Raw genomic sequence first — 21,833 nt, forward strand, 5'->3', positions numbered from 1 at the left:
TTCTAATGCTTTTTATTTTTAAAGCTCTCATTCATTACCGACAGTCTATTCGACAGATCTGGTTTACCTTACCACGTGCATGACGTCATTTGTCAGTGCATAGGCCTGTTTTACGGAGGTCGTGAGTAAGCGATTAAATAGGATCTTGTAAATGTAAATCATGAATTAAAAAAAAAAATAATTGCATTTGCGCTTTTTTATTTATTCATTTTTTTAAATATTAATAAAATTTAATTTAATGAATAAATTATTTCATTTTTTCTTGTTTGTATGTTTAATATACCGGCGGAAGTTTACGTTGACTGTGGTCCTGATATCGCCACAATTTTCAAACTAAACCGGGATATCGAAAATGGCAGATGACCCAGAACAGGTGAGATTTATGCTCTTTTCACAATAAAAACTCGTATTTTAACATGATTTACAGCATTTAAAACTACTTTATAACATAGTTTATTGTTATACTATGAGCAATTGTCTTTAGTTTTTGTTAAATACGGTGTAAAAGTTGACTTTAAAATGGTCTTTACTACGGAGAAGAAAGCTAGCCAGAACACGTGTTTTACATAAGCTTTGCCGCTTTTTTGTTGTTTTCGTTTAAAAACTATTAAAATCTCTGATTTTTCAAATTAACGTTTATTCATTTCTCGATTTACGAAATTGTTTATATTTTCCGCTTGATATTTTTTCCTTCGTAAAGCTATCATTTTTTCCCGGTCTACTTCTTTGTTATTAGATTTTTGGGGTTTGTATTACTGTACACATAGATTCGAAAACGTTGTCATAAACAAATATATAACAAATAAATGTTATCAAAGGCAAGATAAGTTGCTTTTTTTTTTTTTTTTTTTACCTAACTGGATATGTTTTTAGTGTTTTTATTTAATGTAACATGTTTATTCAGCTCGAAAAACCGTATTTATCGATGTATTGGAAAATTTTAAATGGCGCCCGACTCTCTCTTTGACACAGTAAGTTTGGGAAAACGAGTTATAAATAAATAAATAATAATAATAATAATAATAATAATAATAAAAAACTAGACAAAATACGATTAGAAACTCGCTCAATATATGTTACCGTGACATAGGTTGACATATATTCGGTGGTTTTTTAACAGTATTTTGCATATTTTTTTTTATTTCTAACTCCTTTTCCCAAACTTACCGTGTCAAAGAGAGAGTCGGCCGCAATTTTAAATTTTCCAATACATCGGTAAACGCTATGTTTTTCGAGCTGAATAAACATGTTACATTAAATAAAAACACTAAAAACATATCCAGTTAGGTAGAAAAGTAACTTATCTTGCCTTTGATAACATTTATTTGTTTTTTGACAACTTTTTTGAATCTGTGTACAGTAATACAAACCCGGTTTTTAATATCTGTATTTTTTTTCACTAATTAGATATTTTCTCTAAATGAATTAGAAACTAAAGTCTAAGATTGATGTCAACAACCACAGCAAAGAACATTAAATCGTTCTTGAATACAACAGAGGCACATTACATAATGTTTTTCGATCATCTTTAACAAAGCAAAAAGGGGTGAAAAAAAATATAACAAGCAAATGTTTGAAAAAGTTGTCAAAAAACAAATATATAACAAATAAATGTTATCAAAGACAAGTTACTTTTCTACCTAACTGGATACTTTTTTAGTGTTTTTAATGTAACATGTTTATTCAGTTCGAAAAACATAGTGTTTACTGATGTATCGGAAAATTTAAAATGGCACCCAACTCTCTGTTGAACACGGTAAGTTTGGGAAATGAGTTAAAAATAAAAACTATACACAATACGGTAAAGTTTTAGTTTACCGACCCCTTGGCATTCACCTTTAATTTGTTGACTTTTGCAGATTTTCGGGTATGCTGAGAACGAATATCGCATTTATTTTTTGCACAAACCTGCAGTTATCTGTATTTGAAACATTCAGTATTTAACGTAATCCCTATCATTTTTAATGGCATCCATCTTGTTTTCCAATAACGAAAAAACGGCAAAAAACGCTAAATATACCACATGTAACTGAAATCCACCACCACCGGCATTGGCACAAAAGGGGTAAATTCCAAGAAATCTTGAGCGAAAGGAAAGGCCGTAAGGACAAGAAAAATTAAAAATAGTATTTAGAGTAATAGTGTTTGTATTACTGTACACAAGTTCGAAAAAGTTGTCCAAAAAAAAAAAAACCCCAAAAAAACAACAAACAAACAAATATATAACAAATGTTATCAAAGATAAGTTACTTTTCTACCTAACTGGATACGTTTTTAGTGTTTTTATTTAATGTAACATGTTTATTCAGCTCGAAAAACGTACAGTGTTTACCGATACATTGGAGAATTTAAAATGGCACCCGACTCTCTCTTTGACATGGTATGAGAAATTCCATTTACATTCGCCATCTTTTTTGTTTAGGCCACCCACGCAGTTTGGTGGTCGGCCGTGATTGGTTAATTTTGAATGAGTCAAGTGAATTGCTTGGCGCCTTTTTGTATCATGCTTTTATTTTTCAGTCCAAGCAGGAACTCGGCAAGGGATGGACTCCAATTCAGCAGCTCCCACACGTAAAGGGAGCTATGTCAATTTCTTCAAGTTGTATCACCAAACTGTTGGTGAACAAAGGATCACATCTCTACAAGCAGAAACAATTTTATATTGTTGAAAATATCCTAATTACAGAATAACGTTCATGAACATTTTTTCATGTTTTATTTGCCAAATATTGGATCTTATCTCAATTCAACTAGAGTCCCAAGTGACTCACATTATGCCTAATTATTAGCGCCAACATTCCCACCGAGTCCACCATGAATATACATGGATCCTTTCGAGGAACAAAGAACTAACACTCCGACAATAGGAGTTCATACTACTGGCTCCATGCTATAGAGACAAAACTGGCCACTGTTTTTCAAAAGGACTATATCAGAACCAATAAACTTTCATTGCTGTTACTTGTGAATAAATTTTGAGTTTGGAATGTATGGCTTTTGTATTTGTGGATTCTTTTGCCTCTGCAGGGAGTAAATTGGGATGCAAGAAATAACTCCTTACAACGGTAAGTTTTGGAAAAGGAGTTAAAAATAATAAAAAAAAACAGACAAAATACTGTTAGAAACTCGCTCAATATGTGTTACCATGACATAGGCTGACATATATTCGGTGGGTTTTTAACAGTATTTTGTATATTTTTTTAATTTTTAACTCTTTTTCCCAAACCTACTGTGTCAAATAGAGAGTTGGCCGCAATTTTTTATTTTCTAATATCTCGGTAAACACTGTATGTTTTTCGAGCTGAATAAACATGTTACATTAAATAAAAACACTAGAAACATATCCAGTTAGGTAGAGAAGTAACTTATTTTGCCTTTGATAACATTTATTTATGTGTTTTTTGACAACTTCTTCGAATCTGTGTACAGTAATACAAACCCGAGTAATATTTATTAAAATAAATTCAAAGACACATCCTCCCCTGCCCCTCTACCGCGTTTCGTTTTGGCCCTTTTGGCTCTGTTTAGCTCTTTTTGCCGTTTTTTTCCTAAATGGGAAATAATAGTGATTACGTTGGATACTGAATGTCTTCAAGTACAGATAACTGCAGGTTTGCGTAAAAAATAAATGCGATATTCGTTCTCAGTGTACTCGAAAACCTTTAAAAGTCAACAAATTAAAGGTGAATTCCGAGGGGTCAGTAAACTAAAAAAAATACCGAAAAAACTGTTAGAAACTCGCTCAATATATGTTACCGTGACATAGGCTGACATGTATTCGGTGAGTTTCTAACAGTATTTTATAGAGTTTTTATTTTTAATTCGAGCATGGACGAATGATGTCTTTGTAGAGATATAGGATACACTATATAGTGTGAGTAATTTTCTAGCATGGTAAAGAGAGCCCACCTTTGCAGCAGCCTTGTCAATGTCCTCAATGTATTTGTTCCAATTTATGTTGGCTTTGAATGTTAGGTTGAGGTGTTTGAACGATGAGACCTTGGGTAAGGGTGTTATTAGTCATGACAATCAGTGGTTAAGAAGGTTTTTTTGTTTTTTTTTTGTAGTTAGTGGCAAGAAGCTTAATCTTAGTAGCTTAATCTTAGTTACCATCCATTTGCGGTTCCATTTCACTACAGACTGAAGACCAACAATTTTTTACTACAACTGATTTAGAGTATTTTTGCACTGCTTAATTAGGAAATGGCATCTGTTTCTTTCCATCAGGTCAGTTTTTTTGTGCTTTGTTGATTTGAAAAAAAAAAATCAGATCTTGTGACAAAATTGATTACATTTTTGTGGCATTATCAGCTGAGTTTTGTCAACAAATATAATTCAAAATATGTTTTTAAAAGAAAAAAATGTTTTGTCAACAACATATATAGATTGCCCAATAGAAACATCGATTATTGTAAACTGAATGGTGGGCTTTGATAAAGTTAAGTACATGTAAATTGCATGTTGCTTCACCGTTTTTCAAACTTCAGGGGTTGAACTTCCATTTCTTTGAATCTTGGAATGCTTAGCGGCAGTAGTCGACCATCATTCATGACTGTGTCCCAGCGGTCCTGATACCTGCTCCCCATCTCTTTCAGATCCTGATGAAATAAATTTCTTTCCCTGCTCGTCACTCATCGAATCCACGTTCTCATGAAACCAGTCCATACGTGAAAATAGGTTGTGCATCTAGACGCTCATGTTGCAGCCCAGATTTCTGAAAGCAGTTCTGTGTTGTTTCTGACCTTATTGTTGCCAAGAAAGTTATTCACTGTCAAAACAAATGCCTTCCACGCTTCCAGTTCCACTTTTCAAACTCTGTATCTCTGATGAGCTGCCGGATCTGAGGACTGTCAAAGATGCCAGCTTTCAACTTCTCCATGGTCAATCCTGGAAAAGTCTGGTACTAGTAAGTGAAGCAGTTACCATCCTTGTCCAGAGCCTTGGTGAGCTGCTTGATGTGCAGCAGTGGGAAGAGTATTCTGTCTCTATTCACCAGAGAGTCATCGATGATGACCCTTTCTTTGAAAGGCATAAATTCCTCCTGCACAGGCCAGCCCTTCTTTGTGTATGCTGAGCACCAATTTCTGGAGGATTTCGAGGTTTTATGACTTCAAACTGATCCCTTTTTGACATAGTCACCTAGAACTATCGGACCTGAATACTTCTTGTCATGAAAATAATCATTTCCAATCAAAACAATTATTCAACATGGCATTTTACCCCCACCAACTTCTAAAATGCTTCACACATGTGTACATGTGAACAAAAACATGTGGCTATAGCTCAAAAATTTGACCTGATTGAGCAAAACCAATGTGATTTTTGGATTCAGTGCATCAGATTCGTCCTAAATCGGCTGAAAAAAACGCAGACAACAAATTTGTAATCAATCATCATCTCAAAAATTCAGAACCAAAAAATATAGATATGTATATATATATTAATTTTTGATATTGGTTTTTATTTTGTATTGATAGCCGCCTACACAGACGGTTGAGGAACCTTTAGATTTAATACGACTCAGTTTAGATGAACGGATTTATGTCAAAATGAGAAACGACAGAGAACTTCGTGGACGTCTGCATGTAAGTACTGTCTAATTTGTATAGTTTTGTAGATAAACCTCAGTTTAGCAGTCTGAAAAGAATGCAGTTAAAACTTGTGTGCAGATGATAAAAATAGTCTTTTTTTTTTTTTTTTTTTTTAAGATTATGGCATGAACAATTTTGGAGTTATGAAATCTGAAAAAAAAAAAAGGTTTTTAAATGAGTAAATTTATTAGTACAAGTGTCATTCTAAAAGTAAAGCCTCCTACTTTTTAACTCAAAAAGTTAAAGAGCTACAAAGATGGGAGTGATCCCATTAAAACCTTTTGTGTTCCAGAATTTATTTTTTCTACATAGTCACCACCATTCTCAATGCACCTTTGCCAGTGATAAACGATGGCTGTGCGTGGGCACCAGGAGTGCATTTTGTCATACAAGGTTTGTTCCAAAAGTAAATCCTCCTATTTTTTCCTAACTCAAAAAAGTTGAAGAACTACAAAGACAGGAGTAGTACCATTAAAACAAGCAACCTTTTGTGTTCAAGAATTTATTTTATTATATAATCACCATCATTCTCAGTGCACGTTTACCAGGAATTCAATGACACATCTCTGCTTCTGACGTACGTCTATGACAGGGCTTGCTTTCTTAGAGTATCACACTATTAATATCTGCAATGGAAGAATGCATAAGTTCAGTCATCATAACAATGCAATTTTATATAATATCTGCAGCTCATGAATGCATAAGTTCAGTCATCATAACAATGCAATTTTAAACCCTCTTTGATACATTTGAGCAAAATAAAAAAAAAAATAGGAAGCATTACTTTTAAAACGCCCTTTGTATAATCGATAGATTTCCAAGATGGATGATATGCCGCCATCTTGAAAATCCTAACATAGTTACTCATTTAAAAAGAGTTTTAACTCCAAAATGTTTGTCATAATCTTAAAAAAAAAATTTAACTATTTTATCACCTGTATGCAAATTTTCATTGTAATCTGTTCAAGCCACTAAACTGCAGTTTTACCAATTTTGTGATGCTGTCACTATTATTCTAGTTTATTTGTTTCGGTAATGGTGTAGATTGGCCTTCCTTTGTTTACAAAGCCATTTGACGGAAGTGACGTCAGACATATTTTTATCTACGGATGGCCAAAACCGTATAGAATGAACTGTTTTTTTTTTTTTTTTATAAGTTTTATTCAAACAGTCTTTATTTGAACTTAATGGACTGGTTTTTTTTTTTTTTTTTTTGTATTTATTAACTGTTTTATTCTTTTTATCAAACAAAAATAGAACTTTTATAATGAAATATATATTATGGACTGTTTTTCAAACATCAAAATTTTAAAATTAAAGTTTTATTTAAAAAAAAAAAAAGACGAGGTGTTTTTTCTTTTCGAGATTTTTTTTTTTTCACCATTTATCACTTTGAAATTTTATTCAACAATGAAATGATAAAAAAAACAACTTTTCGTTAAATATATTTTTTAAAAAATTATAAAACATCTATAAAAGTCTATTTTTTGTTTGTAAAAGTTTGTTGAAAAGTTCAAATAAAGTTTATAATTTAACTGAAAAAAAAACCTCGTCTTTTTTTTTTTTTTTTTTTTTTTTTTTTTTTTTTTTTTTAAATAAAACTAACTTTAATTAAAAAATTTCCATGTTTGAAAAACAGTCCATAATATATATGTCATTATAAAAGTTCTATTTTTGGTTGATAAAAAGAATAAAACAGTTAATAAATACAAAACAAAACAAAAAACCAGTCCATTAAGTTCAAATAAAGACTGTTTGAATAAAACTTATAAAAAAAAAAGGTTCATTCTATACGGTTTTGGTCATCCGTAGATAAAAATATGTCGGATGTCAATTCCGTCAAATGACTTTGTAAACAAAGGAAGGCCAATCTACACCATTGCCTTTGTTTCAATATACGTCACTGATATTCTTTTTCCATGGTTTCAATTTTTTTTTAGTAATTGTCTTTTCACATATTCATCTTTTATTTATCTCTAAGCTTACTTAAAAGATTTCTTTTTTTTTTTTTTTCTTTTTAATATTTTAGATTGTTATAATGTTAGATAATTATGTCTAAAATTTTTTGCATATTCTAAAATTTTTTCATTTTAAAAAATTCATATTTGTTACAAACTCAATTCTTATGATTATTTTTTGTTGTAATAGAAAAACAGTTTAGTTGATGACGGTTTCCAGTTTGGAAATTGGAAATAGGTGGTGTTTATAAAGAAAAACAATTACCTATTATATTTTTGGCTGGCTGTTTTTTTTTTGGGGGGGGGGTATAATTAATAATTTATATTCATCATTTTTTAAAATTAACACATAAGGAAATACAAATTAGTTTTATAAAAGGAAATTTTAAATTTTTTTATTGCAATTAAATCAAATTTTTGGAGAGGTTTGAAAATATTTTTTAAAGTAGTTTGTCTATTTTTATAATAGGAATTTTTTTTGTTTGAAAGTACTTTTTAAATTTGTGTATTGAAAATATTTTTACATACTTTATTTTTTTAATGTTTGAATATGTTTTTGTAACTAAAAATTTAACAAAATTTAAATATCTTGAAAATCAAAGTAATAATATTCCTGAAGAAAGTGTCTTTTATTCAATAGCACCAGAGAAATTCTTGTAGATGACTGGAATTTTTCTGGGCGAAAATGAACAATTTTTTTATAAATAGCACTTATCTATATCCAATTATAAAGTCGGAAGCCATTACCAAGTAGACTGTTTCTCTTTTACCTATTTTTTTTTTAAAACTCATTTTGTTTTTGTTTTTTTATTTATTTATTTATTTTTTTTAAACTTACTGATTACAATAACAGACTGAGGAAAGCCGAAGTGCACAATGACCAAAATGTGTATACAGGATATTTGAAATTGATGGCGTAACTTCAGGAAAATGTTAAAAAAAAAACTCTTTTTGTGAGAGTTGCTTTTGTGATAGCATTTGGATTCTTAGTCTAATTTCTTTTGTGGTCCATTTCTTCCTCTGCACAGTCATTGGTTTGTATTGATCATAATCATTTATGTAGCGAAAATTGAAATGATTGTGAAAATGACGTCAGAAGCATGCACAACTCTGTGCGTTTTGTATAGTCCAGTTACATAGCAATAAAAAAAAAATGGCGATATGCAGCTGATTTTATGCTCAATGGTCATACAAAAGTAACATGAATTCTTGCCGTTTGTATGCAAAAATGTAATATAGGACGGAATTGGTAATTGAATTGGAATCAGGGGAGGAGTAGGTATCCCAAACTAGCCTAGTTTAGGATGCGAAAACTGGTAAATAAAGTTAAATTTCCTTTAACTTCAACTTGCGATATCTCGTTTATTTTTTGGGTTATTTTGATAAAGTTTTGATTTAAATAAAAGTTAATCTTTTGCATTATAGACATATAATTCTTTTTCTTGTGTCTTTAATAGTTTTTTTTCCAGGTTACTTCAAGTTATGTCACTAATTTTGGTGAATGCCGCTTTATTTTTTACACAAAAGTGTTAGTGTTTTTCAAATTTGGTGCGTGCGATATTGTGAGTCTCTAGGTATAAAAAAATAGTACCATTTTAAAGAAAAAAAGTCACTTATCAATATGGTGAGCTTAAAAAAGGGGTTAAGTTGTTTTTCACGAAAAAAAATCCAACTTGAAAACTTCAGTGAAAGAAATATGAAAGAAATTCAATTGAAAAAGTTCCGAAAATGGCACCTTTTTTGTAGAGAAATATCTTCTCTTTAATAATCTGTTGGTGTCATATTACTACGCTCATAAAATCAAGGAGTGCCACTAATAAAAGTGACTGTACCTACACATCGAAATTTACAACTTAATCCCAAGTGACTGAAGTACAAGTATCATCATGAAAATCAACTGTCAGTATGAACGACCCACACGACCCAAATGAAAATGTAAACAAACAACTTGTTTCACTATAGTTCTTAGGTGAGTTTGTTTTTGTTCATTTAAAAGTTATAGAAAATTATTGTTTAAAATAATATTTTTAGTGCAACAAGCGCATCAAAAAAGAAATGAAAATTTACAATTTAAAAAATGTCAGTTGTTTATTTGCTATATCTTCAAACCCGCTGGGTAGGCCACGTGTATCGGATGACAGACTCGCGCATACCAAAACAACTGCTCTATGGTGAACTCCGGGGCGGAATGAGACGAGCTGGTGGACAGCGCAAACGGTTCAAAGACACTCTGATGTCCTATATGAAAGACTTCAACATTGACGTGAACTCATGAGAAAGCAGTGCTTCCGACAGGCCAACCTGGCGCCGCTTGGTACATGAGGGCTCTCTGCTCGCGGAGGCAAGACGAACTGAATCTGCAAAAGAGAAGCGTGCTACGTGAAAAGCCCGAGATGCTGAAGTGGCCATCTTCAGCCATTGGTGTCCAACATGTGGCAGGGGCTTCCGCACCCGGATTGGACTGATCAGCCACCTGCGGACACACAACTAGTTGTCTATGGTCATAATCGACTCCGATTGACGAACACATATCTTCTTTCAAACTTTCATGTGTTCTTTGCTTTATCTTCTTTCGATTGGATAAATTTCAGAATTGTTAAATTATCTTTTAAAAATTAAACTGGGTACTTTTTTGATAAATTTGAAGATTTTAAATTATTTTTTAATTACACTGTACATTACTTAAAAAAATAAGAACTGAAAATATAATTATGTGCACGCGGCGCGTAAATGAAAAAATTAATTTCACTGTAAAAATCATTTTCTTCTTTTCTTTTTTTTTTTTTTTTATTTAATAATTCCCGAGATGGTACTTCTGCAGTTTATCACCGAAAATGGAGACACCATATTTTTTTTTTTCCCCCGCACCTGTCGTTAAAATCCGAGCGAGAAATCAGTATTTTAAACTATGACCGAAGTTAGAAATAAATAACAAAAGAATTAAATTAGATATTAATTACTTCCGGAAAGAACTATGAAAATAAAGTAAATAAAGTGAAAGAGAACAATATATCCGTAATTAATTGAAAATGTTTTGATTTAATTAATGAAAGCGGGAATGTTTTTCATGAAACATATATATATTTTTATTATTAAAAACAGAAAATAAAAAAAATGATTAAAAACAGAAAATGAAAAGGACATATTCATAATTGTCTAAACTGGGTGACCGCCATTAGAAAACCAAAACATTTACTGTATAAAAATTTATCAAAATATAATTGTAAAAACATTTATTGAAAAGTTTGCGTAAGAAAATATAATTTTAATAAAACAATTTTGTAATGAAAGCAACATTGGATTTTTATAAAATAGTTTTTTTTTTTTCGTTTTTTTTTTTTACAAATTAATAATTTTAATGAAATATTTTTTGAATTAAAGCAACTTTAAAGGGTCAACAATAAATTAATTTAAATGAAACCAAAAAATCATTATCTAGTTCAATTTTTTTGTTATTTATTTCATGTTTCGGTCATAGTTTAAAATATTTCTTCCTCAGATTTTAACAAGAAGTGAATGAAAAGAATGGCATCTCCATTTTTGGCGATAAACTGTAGAAGTACCCCCAAGACCTATATGTTCGATCAGGTGTTTTTGATAAACTTGAACAGAGATATCTGAAGGTTGTGTTGGGTGTCAAAATCAACACCAGTGGAAATAAAGTTCAACTGCAAGCTGCTTTCTCTGACTACTTGAAGAAATTCATTTCCACCTCCAAAGCAACAAAAAAAGTCCCTTAGTGAATCTGCTGAATATTCAGATAACTCCTACAGTTGTGATGAAGAACCATCTCAGGATATCTTCAGTTATGAGCATCAAGGACAATAGATTGCTGTCTACTATGACACCAACTTTTACATTGGCCAAGTCATTGAGGTTATATCTGCATCCAGTGCTGTAATAAAATTTTTTATTGGAAACCAAAGGTAGGAAAGATTTTTTTCGATGGCCTTTGTCAGATGACATTACAAGGTAGAGTCAACATTTATATAAAATAAAATGCGTATTATATACGTTTGAAGCCAAAACAACGCATGATTACAAAATAAACAGACATTTATTTTGTTTGAAATTTATATTTCAATATGAATTTCAAACAAAATAAATGTCTGTTTATTTTTTAATAATGCGTTGTTTTGGCTTCAAACCTATATAATATGTATTTTATTTTATTCAAACTCAACCAGCGCCTCTAAGGAACAAAAATCTTAATGAGAGTTAGCATTTGTTTACAGATGGGATTTTGAGGTAATGCCAGTTTCAAGTGATGGTAGGATTTGGAGCGTTCTTGATATATCTACCATAACAGAAGCTTATGAAAGAATTCTGAGAGAAAATCAATAAGGAAAGGAATTGTAGCAAAACCTCTGCCTATAAAATATCTTGTTTACTTGTCTTTTAAGTTGAAAGCTTTCCAATGCTTGAAAAAAATGACTTGTGACTTTTTGTATAACAAATTTCTAAATCTTATTGTTGTCGGTCTTTTTTGGCAAGTTTAAATTCACCAAAGTAAAAATATTTCTGTGGCAAAAAGTTTTGTTATTAGAAACAAGGCAAACATTTTTTTTAATTCCTCACCCAAAAATTAAAGTTGCAAAGTTTCAAGCTTCTACTTCCAATGGTTACATTTTTACAGCAATTTCAGTAACGTATATACTCAGTAACGTATATACTCATTTTTTAAACCCTTTTTTGCCCTTATTACCAAATTGTCTGTTTGACTGCTTTTACATGATCCACAATTGAGTGGTTTTATCAATTTATAATTAAAAGAAAAAATTATCTTGATCTCTAATGTGTTATGAATCATACTAAGAAGATTCAATACATTAGCTATTGAAATGAAATTGGTATGAACAGTCAAAGTTGCATTTCCGTGTCATATTTGCACTTTTTTCCCCCGTTGGTAGTGAGATTTTGCCTAGTGTTTAGGTTGGTTTCATCTAATAATTATTGCTTCCATTAGTATTAATTTTCATTTACCACAAGATGACATTACATTTATAAGGATTTTTCACTTGTTAGTAGCTTACATTTTTAGTTATATACTATGAAATTTGTCTTCTGAACCATAATAGCAAATTTTCAACTTTCAGACAAACTTTGAACAATCATAACTTGATGACTAATTGAGCTACCGAAATTGGTACTTTTGTTTATGGTTTACAAAAATCTATATGACCACATTAATTTTTTTTTTTTTTTTTTTTTTTAGATATAATGAAAATAAAATTTTGGTTTGGGAGACCTAGGGGGAGGGGATATTGTAACTATCACAACACTAGTCAACGTTCACATGATGCTGACCGGGTCCATTATGTTGGCTATCATGACACTTAGATCATTCTTTTGAGCTTCCCAGTTTTTGTATTTGTTCTGTCATTTTTTCATTTTATTAGTGAATGTAGCAACACCAGACCCAGGCTTATTTTATCTGTGATTCTGTCAAAGGAATGTTTATCTGTCCCATATGTAGAAATAACAGTGCACTATCACATGTACATGTTTACAATAAAAAATGTTGATTAGTATTTTTTTTTTTTTTTTCAAACTCATAAACTAAGCATTTTCAGATCTATGTTGTTTATGGGAACTTATTTTTATTATTACTAGTGTGAGGACGATTATTTGGAATCGGGAATCGAAAAAATTGTAAGTTATTGGGGTATCAGATTCAGAAAAATTTTCATCCAATTTTGGATTCTAAAAACAATTACTCTAATTTGTTTAAAACTTAACATTTGATTGCTAATGACAAGATGGTAAATATTTACTTATCTTAAACTACCAGTAAAACTAACATTTATATATTATAATAATGAATTAAAAAAAAAAAATGACGCGAGTGAAAAATCTCATTGAAATCTCACAATGAATTTAAAAAAAAACTTGAATACAAAACGGAAAAAACATTTGTAACGAAGCCACAGACATGTATGTGGCCACAGCAGCATCTCGTGTATGCAAATGACCAAGCAGTGGTGTGAGGTAATGTCACAGCAGAGGAGGAAAAGAAGAGTGGAGAGGAAAAAAAGCATATGGTGATAACAATAACTTTGTGTCAACACAGAAGAGGGACTTTTAACCACATGGTGGCATAGCAGGATTTTTGAGCATGTGTCGGTACAACAGGAACTTTTAAAATGATATTGCAATCCGGAACTTTTAACAAAATTGTCGGGCAATCGTGTATCATGGGGTAAGCTGCAGATATAGTAGCTGGTTGTAACTGGAAAACTTAATTGACCCTGAGAGGAAAAGCAGAAATATGACCATATTGTTGCTGGCTTGGAAAATATATGTTGGTGGTTTGGTGATGAAACGACCATTAATAAATGCTTTTTCTTTCAACTGGAAAAACACTTGAATTGAATTTCTTCTCTTTATTCCTTGGTGAGACTTTTATACACAAAGTCGGTTTGGTGTTAAAATGTAACAATGACATTACACATTGACGTTGATGTTTGTTAAATTAAAAAGGAAATTGTATTGACATTTAAGAGTAGATGAGTTCTCCATTACCCCCCTCCCCATTTAATTCTACATTTTTGATGATATCAGAACTGGTAATTTTATCTGAATTATTATTATTTGTATCTTGTTTATCTTTTTACTGTAAAAATAACTTAATCTAATAACCGGTACTTATAAAGTTTAATGACATTAAAAAATGAAAATATTGAAAAAAAAAATTACATTGTACGTACCTATTATGGAATGAAGTTCTCCAAAAAAAAATTTCATTTAATTCAATCAAGTAATTTTTTTTTTTTTTTTACAGAGGAAAATCAAATTTTAATGAGATTGATCATATCCCACCATCTTATTTATTTCCTGCACCAGGGGGATCGTAAGAAAGATTGACAGTTCCTGGCTGCTGTTCCCGACTGGTAGTACAGGAGCCTTAACTCTTTGGTAGCGCTTAGAGCGGCTGCTCCATCAACAGTTGAATAATATCGGGTTGTTTGCAGTGCCATGACGCGCATGGAAAGGGACCCTGCACTCATCCCAGGTGGGCTTTCCTGAGGCCACAATCCTAATTGGAGAAAGGTCAGCTGATGGTCTACTTGTGATGCATGTCTGAAGCTCCGCATAACCTCTTGTTTAGCTCCCCCTTACCGAAACTCTTAAAAAAAAATATGACGACAGTACAATCTAAAAATAAGCTTAAACCAGGATTAGGGACAAACAAATTCAACTTGCCTCCTCCCTTGAGGCTCTCATTCACAAATATCCGTGAGAACTAACTTAGCTGATGTTGAAGCATTTCTCTTAACAAATACCCCGGATATCTTAGCACTAAGTGAGACTAACCTACACTCCTCCATTCCCTCTAACCACTTTAACATGCCTGGATATCTCCCACTCTGCCGTAAGGACTCTGACAGACATATGCACGGACTTGGAGTTTACATTCATAATACCCTTCCCTTGACTAGAGAAACAAACCTAGAAACAGATGATCAAGCCTTTATGTGCTTTAGACTAAACGTGCAACACAGTATTAGTTACTATTATTTTCTCGACCGCTCTCCCTCGACTCAGGACTGCTCCATAATAAACAAAGTATCTGACAGCATAGACACGGCACTGTCCCTCGACACTAGCGCACAAATACATGTGTTTGGTGACTTTAATGTCCACCACAAAAACTGGCTTGGATTCTCTACTCGCACAGATGCAGCGGGCAGCACAACCCATAGCTTCGCTATATCTCACTCCCTATCACAAATTGTTACGTTTCCAACCCGTTTCCCTGAACAGGAAGAACAACACGCATCACTTCTAGATCTGTTTTTGACCACAGTTCCCGATGACTGCATAACGAAGGCCCACAGCCCACTCGGGAACGCTGATCATGCAGTGATAATGGTTGAAATCGCCCTAAACTCTAGACCCAAAACTGAAGAGCCAGTGCTCAAAACAACGAGATATTATAATAAGGCTGACTGGGAAGCCATCAGGGAACTAATTAGAGATGCTCCATGGAAAAATATTTTCTCTCTCCCTGCTGAACAATGTGCAAACGAGACCACTGACTGGTTCAAAACTGCAATCGAAGCGCATGTTCCCATGCGGAAATTTTATAGTAAGCCCCACTCTCCCCAATGGTTTACGTCGACTTGTGCAACTGCCATTACTCAAAAGCAGCATGCATACTGTAGGTTTAACCGACATAAGTCTAGTTCAAACAGACTGAAGTATATAGAAGCTAGAAATAACGTTAAGAAAGAAATAGCGACAGCTAAGAGAGAATTTACGGAAACCACTAAAAAGCGCATCGAAGCACAAAAACTAGGAACTCGAGACTTCTGGAAAATCTACAACAGTGTAGTAAATAATGGGCAATCAACAATTCCCCCACTAACCAACAATCACGAGGTTGTCTCCTTAGCAACCGACAAGGCTAACCTGCTTGCCAGTCGGTTTGCCTCAAATTCCACACTGGACCCTTCCAACCACCCCCTACCTGACTTTCCTATGCGGACAGATGCCACACTAGACGATCTGAAAACCACCCCTGCTCAGGTGCATGCTATCATAAAAAACCTTGACACCTCAAAAGCATGTGGACCCGATCTTATCCCAGCTGTGCTATTAAAAAAGTGCTCAGCCGAAGTAGCTCCAGTTCTCTCCAAACTCTACAACAAATGTCTTAATGAAGCTTGCTTTCCGGGCTGTTGGAAAACTGCTTCTGTTGTACCAGTATTCAAGAATTCTGGCGAAAGGACAGACCCATCAAATTATCGCCCCATTAGCCTCCTCCCACTTTTTGCCAAAATATTTGAGACCATAATTAACCATGCTCTAGTCCATCATCTTACAGATGCTAAACTACTAACTGACAAACAATATGGATTTAGACAAGCCCGTTCCACAGCAGACATCCTCACTGTGATCTCTGAACGTATATACCATTCACTGGACAAAGCGGGGGAAGGCAGAGCGGTAGCTCTAGATATATCTAAGGCTTTTGACAGGGTATGGCATGAGGGTCTCCTCAGTAAAATCAGATCATACGGTATTACTGGTAGAATACTTAACATAATTAAATCCTTCTTAGATAAGAGAAAAATCCAGGTAGTCCTCGACAGTCGCACATCTAAACAATATGATATAAATGCGGGAGTGCCCCAGGGTTCTATCCTTGGACCTCTATTGTTCCTGATATTCATAAATGACCTCCCCGACAACATTGCCTCTGAGATGGGTATATATGCTGATGACACTACACTCTATGGCAGACACGACAGGAAGACGAATGAACACATTTCTAAAGAAATGGCAGAAACACTAGAGGAAGACCTCCAATCTGTAGTGGAATGGGGACAAAAGTGGTTGGTCGCGTTCAATGCTGCCAAGACTAAACTAGTTTCATTCAATAATTACAAGAAACCCTCTCTACCACCCATAGCAATGGCCAACGACTCTTTATCTGAGAGTCCATCTTTCAAACTCCTTGGCCTAACGTTCACAGGAAACATGAGTTGGAACAATTACATTGAAGGCATTGCCAGGGCCGCTGCAAGAAAGGTAGGCTCTCTCTACCGTGCTAGAAAACTACTAACACCCGAAAGTATCCTGTACCTCTATAAGGCCACCATTCGCCCATGTATGGAGTATTGCTGCCACATCTGGGCTGGTGCATCTGCTACTAGTCTCTCGCTCCTTGACAAGGTTCAAAAGAGAGTCGCAAACCTGATAACCTGATAGGCCCTGAACTGGCATCTAAGCTTCAGCCTCTGTCCCATCGACGAAATGTTGCATCCCTCTGCCTTTTCTACAAGTATTTTAGTGGTGAATGCTCTGACGAACTGCAATCACTTGTGCCCCCACGACGCGAGCACCCTCGACAAACCCGACAGGCTACTAGATCCCACCCCCACACTGTAGAGGTCCCTAGATGTAAAAGATGTTTTTACTCCAATAGTTTCTTCCCCAGAACCGCAAGACTCTGGAATTCCATTCCAGGTCCCTGCTTCCCCAACAGTACTGACGTGCAGAAGTTCAAGTGTAACGTGAACCGACACCTTGCTGCCCAAATCCCTACATAGTACCCCAGTAGTTGTTGCCCCTGATAGTAGCCCCCTACACCAAAGTGGCAATTTGCCTTGTTTGGGGTGAAAATGTAATAAAAAAAAAAAAAAAAAAAAAAAAAAAAAATTCCATCACCACTTGCCAAAATTTGACGAGATTATCTTGAAACATGGGCAGAAAAAATACCTAGATAAATATTTGTTTCTTCTCTTATTTTACAGAGTTTCTGTATCCTTTTTTGATCCCTTTTTTGTTTAAAGGCACACCCTCCTCGTCCTCGTGAAGAGGGAAAAGTGGCATGATATGATCAATCTCATTAAAATTTGATTTTCTTCTGTAAAAAAAAAACTACTTGATAAATTAAGTGAAATTTCTTTTATGAGAACTTAATTTCATAACTGGTACATTCAATACAACTTTTTTTTTTTTTTTCAATATTTTAATTGTTTAATGTCTTGATTAAACTATACAAGTACCTCATAATGAACTAAATTTATATAATTAAATTTAAGATAAAAAATATGAACATTCTTTGATAGAGGGGAGGAACAGAATAGTTTACAAATCCCCATCCTCCTCATGTTAAGATAGTTTTCTAAATAGTAACATTATTATTTAGAAACTCGTCCTTAACATATTTTACGTTGTATGTGCATATGAATATGTTCTATAATAACGTACATGTTGAATAATCGGCGACATAGACGAAAAAGTCAAATCGTCTTTCGTCTCAAGTTTTGCCGACGACACCAGGATTGGCAGGAAAATAAAAGATTCTTCTGATGTACAAGCTCTCCAAGATGATCTAGACGCTATCTACCAATGGGCGGATGACAACAATATGTAGTTTAACTCCGGGAAATTCGAGTGTATCAAATACGGTAGAAGGAAGGACCTGAGAGAAGCATCTAAGTACTCGACCCAAGACGGGAAGCTAATTAAAACCAAAGATACTGTGCGCGATCTGGGAGTAACGTTGGATTCTGATGGTACATTCACCTCCCAGATCGACAAAATTTGTTCAACTGCACGGAGCATTTCCAGTTGGATTCTACACACTTTCAAAACGAGACAAAAAACCTAATGCTGACACTCTGGAAGTCGCTGGTGTTGCCGCACATTGATTACTGTTGTCAGCTGTGGACTCCGGACAGAAAAGGTCATATTCAAGCATTAGAGGCCATCCAGAAGTCGTTTCTAAGAAAGATAACTGGTTATAGTCAATTGAATTATTGGCAACTGCTGGATACGTTGAATATCAAATCGATTCAGCGCAGGCAAGAAAGATATTCAATCATCTATACCTGGCGTATGATGGAGAACCAGGTGCCCAACGCTGGTATACAGCACCATATCTCAAAACGTGGCAGAAGGTGTGTGGTACCACCCCTAACCAGTGCCAGGGACAACTGGATCCGACGGCTCAGGGAATCAAGTTTAAATTCCTGGGGTCCTACGCTCTTCAATTGCCTACCAGGTAACATCAGAGAGATCACGAACTGCAAAACAGAATCGTTCAAGTCGGCGCTGGATACCTGGCTGAAGTCTGTACCAGACGAACCTCAGATCCCCGGTTATACCGCTATGAGACGCAGTGAATCCAATAGCTTACGCCACATGCTTGTCTGTGTAAAGAGGGACAGCGAAACGGTGCAGCGGTCTATTGATTCAACGCCGCCTATACCGTCCCAACTGGAGGCCGCTTGCCGCAGTGACCTTGGAGGGCTCTGACCGCCGAAAGACATCACACAACTCACACAACAACTATATTTGATCTGTATATTCGTGTGCGTGTAAATGTGTGTATGTATATACGGCGTATCATTTAGTTGATCATCTAATATGTATATTTTAACATTTATGCAACAGTTCTAACTGGAAACGATTGGCGTGGACATATCGAAACAGTTGTAGACAAACAGTTCTTTTTAACAGATGTAAATAACAACAATACCTGAATTATTTACGAACATTTATTTTCATGATTTCAGCTGACATCTTCAAATATTACAATGTCTTTACATCTTGGCTGCCTGAGGAAACGCTGCTCTCCCTTTGAGTCGTCCATTTTCTCTGATGTCTAGCTAACGACTGACAAGAATCTCCCCAAATCTACATCTCCTTATGTGTGTCAGATCAACAGCTGATCTAACCTCAATCTAGTTATTGTTTAAGCAAACCAAAAATCATGTTTACATCTATTTTCACATTCCTTTCTAGCGATATTATTATTATTTCCTGTCAATCACTTTTTCCCAATCTAATTGTTTATTTTTCTAATCATAATAATTGATCCAGTGACCCTGCTGTTGCTTAAATTAATTAATAATAATAAGAGTAATAGTAATGTTTTGACCTTTGTCTCTGCTTGCCACAGTTAACACATAGACTATACTATGATCACAGCCAAAGGGGCACAACATTACACATGGAAGGAGGGCTTTGTTAACTATTCTGTTCTTACACTGTCTTTTTATTTTGCATACCAATCGTCAACTGCTTTGAATGTTTATGAAAAAATTCAAATCTCATTTGTCGACTAACACCAAACTAATACAAATTGGCTTTGTTTTAAAATCAAAATAAATTTTTATCTCACAATTTTTAATCGATTACAATGCAGGCTTGAGCCCGTACAGCGAAGGAGGAAAAGAATGTGAAAAAAAAAAAAAACATGACGTGTTTTTTGTTGCACTCATCGCCAAAGCGTAGGTTTAAATTAAGGATAGACAATCGAAAAGAAGCGATGACTTTCGTAAAATATCAATGAAAAAAACAACTCCCTGTAGAAAAGTACCCAGTTGAGGGTGAAGGAATAATGTTTTTGGCCAAGTTTTCGATATTTGTCCGCCGAAGGGTTGAGCTTCAAAATAATACCAATCTCGTGAAAATCCGTTGCCTCTGTTGAAAGTTTTAGGCAGATGTACAATGTACATCTGCCTAAAACTTTCAACAGAGGCAACGGATTTTCACGAGATTGGTATTATTCAAATCTCATTTGTCAACTAATGCCAAACTAATACAAATTGGCTTTGTTTTAAAATCAAAATAAAGTAAATATGTATGTACATTGTACATACATACATACATTTAAACAGACAGGTGAGATATATATTATAGATGGTCATTACACTGGGGGTGGGGGTTACAGTAATTTGAAAATTAGAAAAAAAAAAGAAGCAAGAAAATTTTAATTGAATATTTACAAATTTTGAAAGAATCAGAATTGGTAATTGTATCAGAATTCAGAAAAATATTGGAATCATCCCATCATTATTACATGCACATGTAGAACATAATTCTGAAGTTATGCTGTTAATTTTCAAAACACCATGTATAAAAACACTAGCAAAAATATCTTTGTCGCCATTGTTGTTATATGCATAGTTCAGCTGTTTCATTGTGTGGATTTCTTCAAATGGGTTTTTTTTTTTTTTTTTTTTTTAATCTTTTCATAACTTTCTCCAAGAATATTTAAAATAATGTAAGTAAATTAAAAGTTAATTTTACTAATGACTATGAATAATAGAACACAACAGAAATTTTTTTTCTTTTTTTAGGCTTATGATCAACATTTGAACATGATTTTAGGTGATGTGGAAGAGACTGTAACTACTGTAGAAATTGATGAAGAAACATATGAAGAAATTTACAAAGTGAGTAGTGAAACCGTATTTTGAACTTTGGTTATATATTAAGGTGGCCTTGAAGGACAAGGATAAGAAATGGGTTATCCACAGAGAGTGTCATAAGTTCAAATTTGAGATACATGGAACAAAAGTAGACACTACATGAAAAATGGAAGTTTGAGATTACATGACCTATATAAGCAGAAGGGAGAATTTGTTTGGAGGTAAGGTGAACACAGATGTTGGCATGTAAGAAAAAAAAACTAGCAGAGCTACCTGACTTTTGCCAGGGACAAAAGTGTAACATATTTCTGTTAAAAATTTTATCTTTCTACTTCTCTTTATCTGTCTCTTTGGTGCTTCTATGTTACTTTTCTACCTTATCGTTTTCCATGATTTTTGGATATGTTACTATTTGCAACATGACAATTACGTAGATACTATTTGTTTTACTTGAAATTTTTTTCCTTATTATGATATAGAGGCACCCTCTTTCTCTGTACCCCAGTTTTTCCTATCACTCTTCCCAACCCAGTACTCTGGATATACATGCACGCATACATACAGACAATAATAATAATGTAATAAATTCCTTGTGTGAATGAGTTGACGTTTTC

The 21,833-nt window shown here is 33.8% G+C and overlaps 1 protein-coding gene across 1 annotated transcript in view; it reads left to right on the forward strand.

The window, feature by feature from the left end:
- Positions 1 to 224: 224 nt before the first annotated feature.
- LOC145277935 (U6 snRNA-associated Sm-like protein LSm3) overlaps positions 225 to 21,833 on the forward strand; it is a 29,028-nt gene continuing 7,419 nt past the window's right edge. The window contains exons 1-3 of the mRNA XM_080130012.1: positions 225 to 373; positions 5,478 to 5,585; positions 21,148 to 21,243. Coding sequence (XP_079986138.1) covers positions 353 to 373; positions 5,478 to 5,585; positions 21,148 to 21,243 — 225 coding nt within the window. The 5' untranslated portion in view covers positions 225 to 352. The remainder of the gene's footprint in view (positions 374 to 5,477; positions 5,586 to 21,147; positions 21,244 to 21,833) is intronic.

The sequence above is a fragment of the Euprymna scolopes genome, chromosome 6, assembly GCF_053919585.1.
Source record: "Euprymna scolopes isolate OS-2025 chromosome 6, ASM5391958v1, whole genome shotgun sequence".
In the NCBI taxonomy this organism is placed as follows: Eukaryota; Metazoa; Mollusca; class Cephalopoda; order Sepiida; family Sepiolidae; genus Euprymna; species Euprymna scolopes.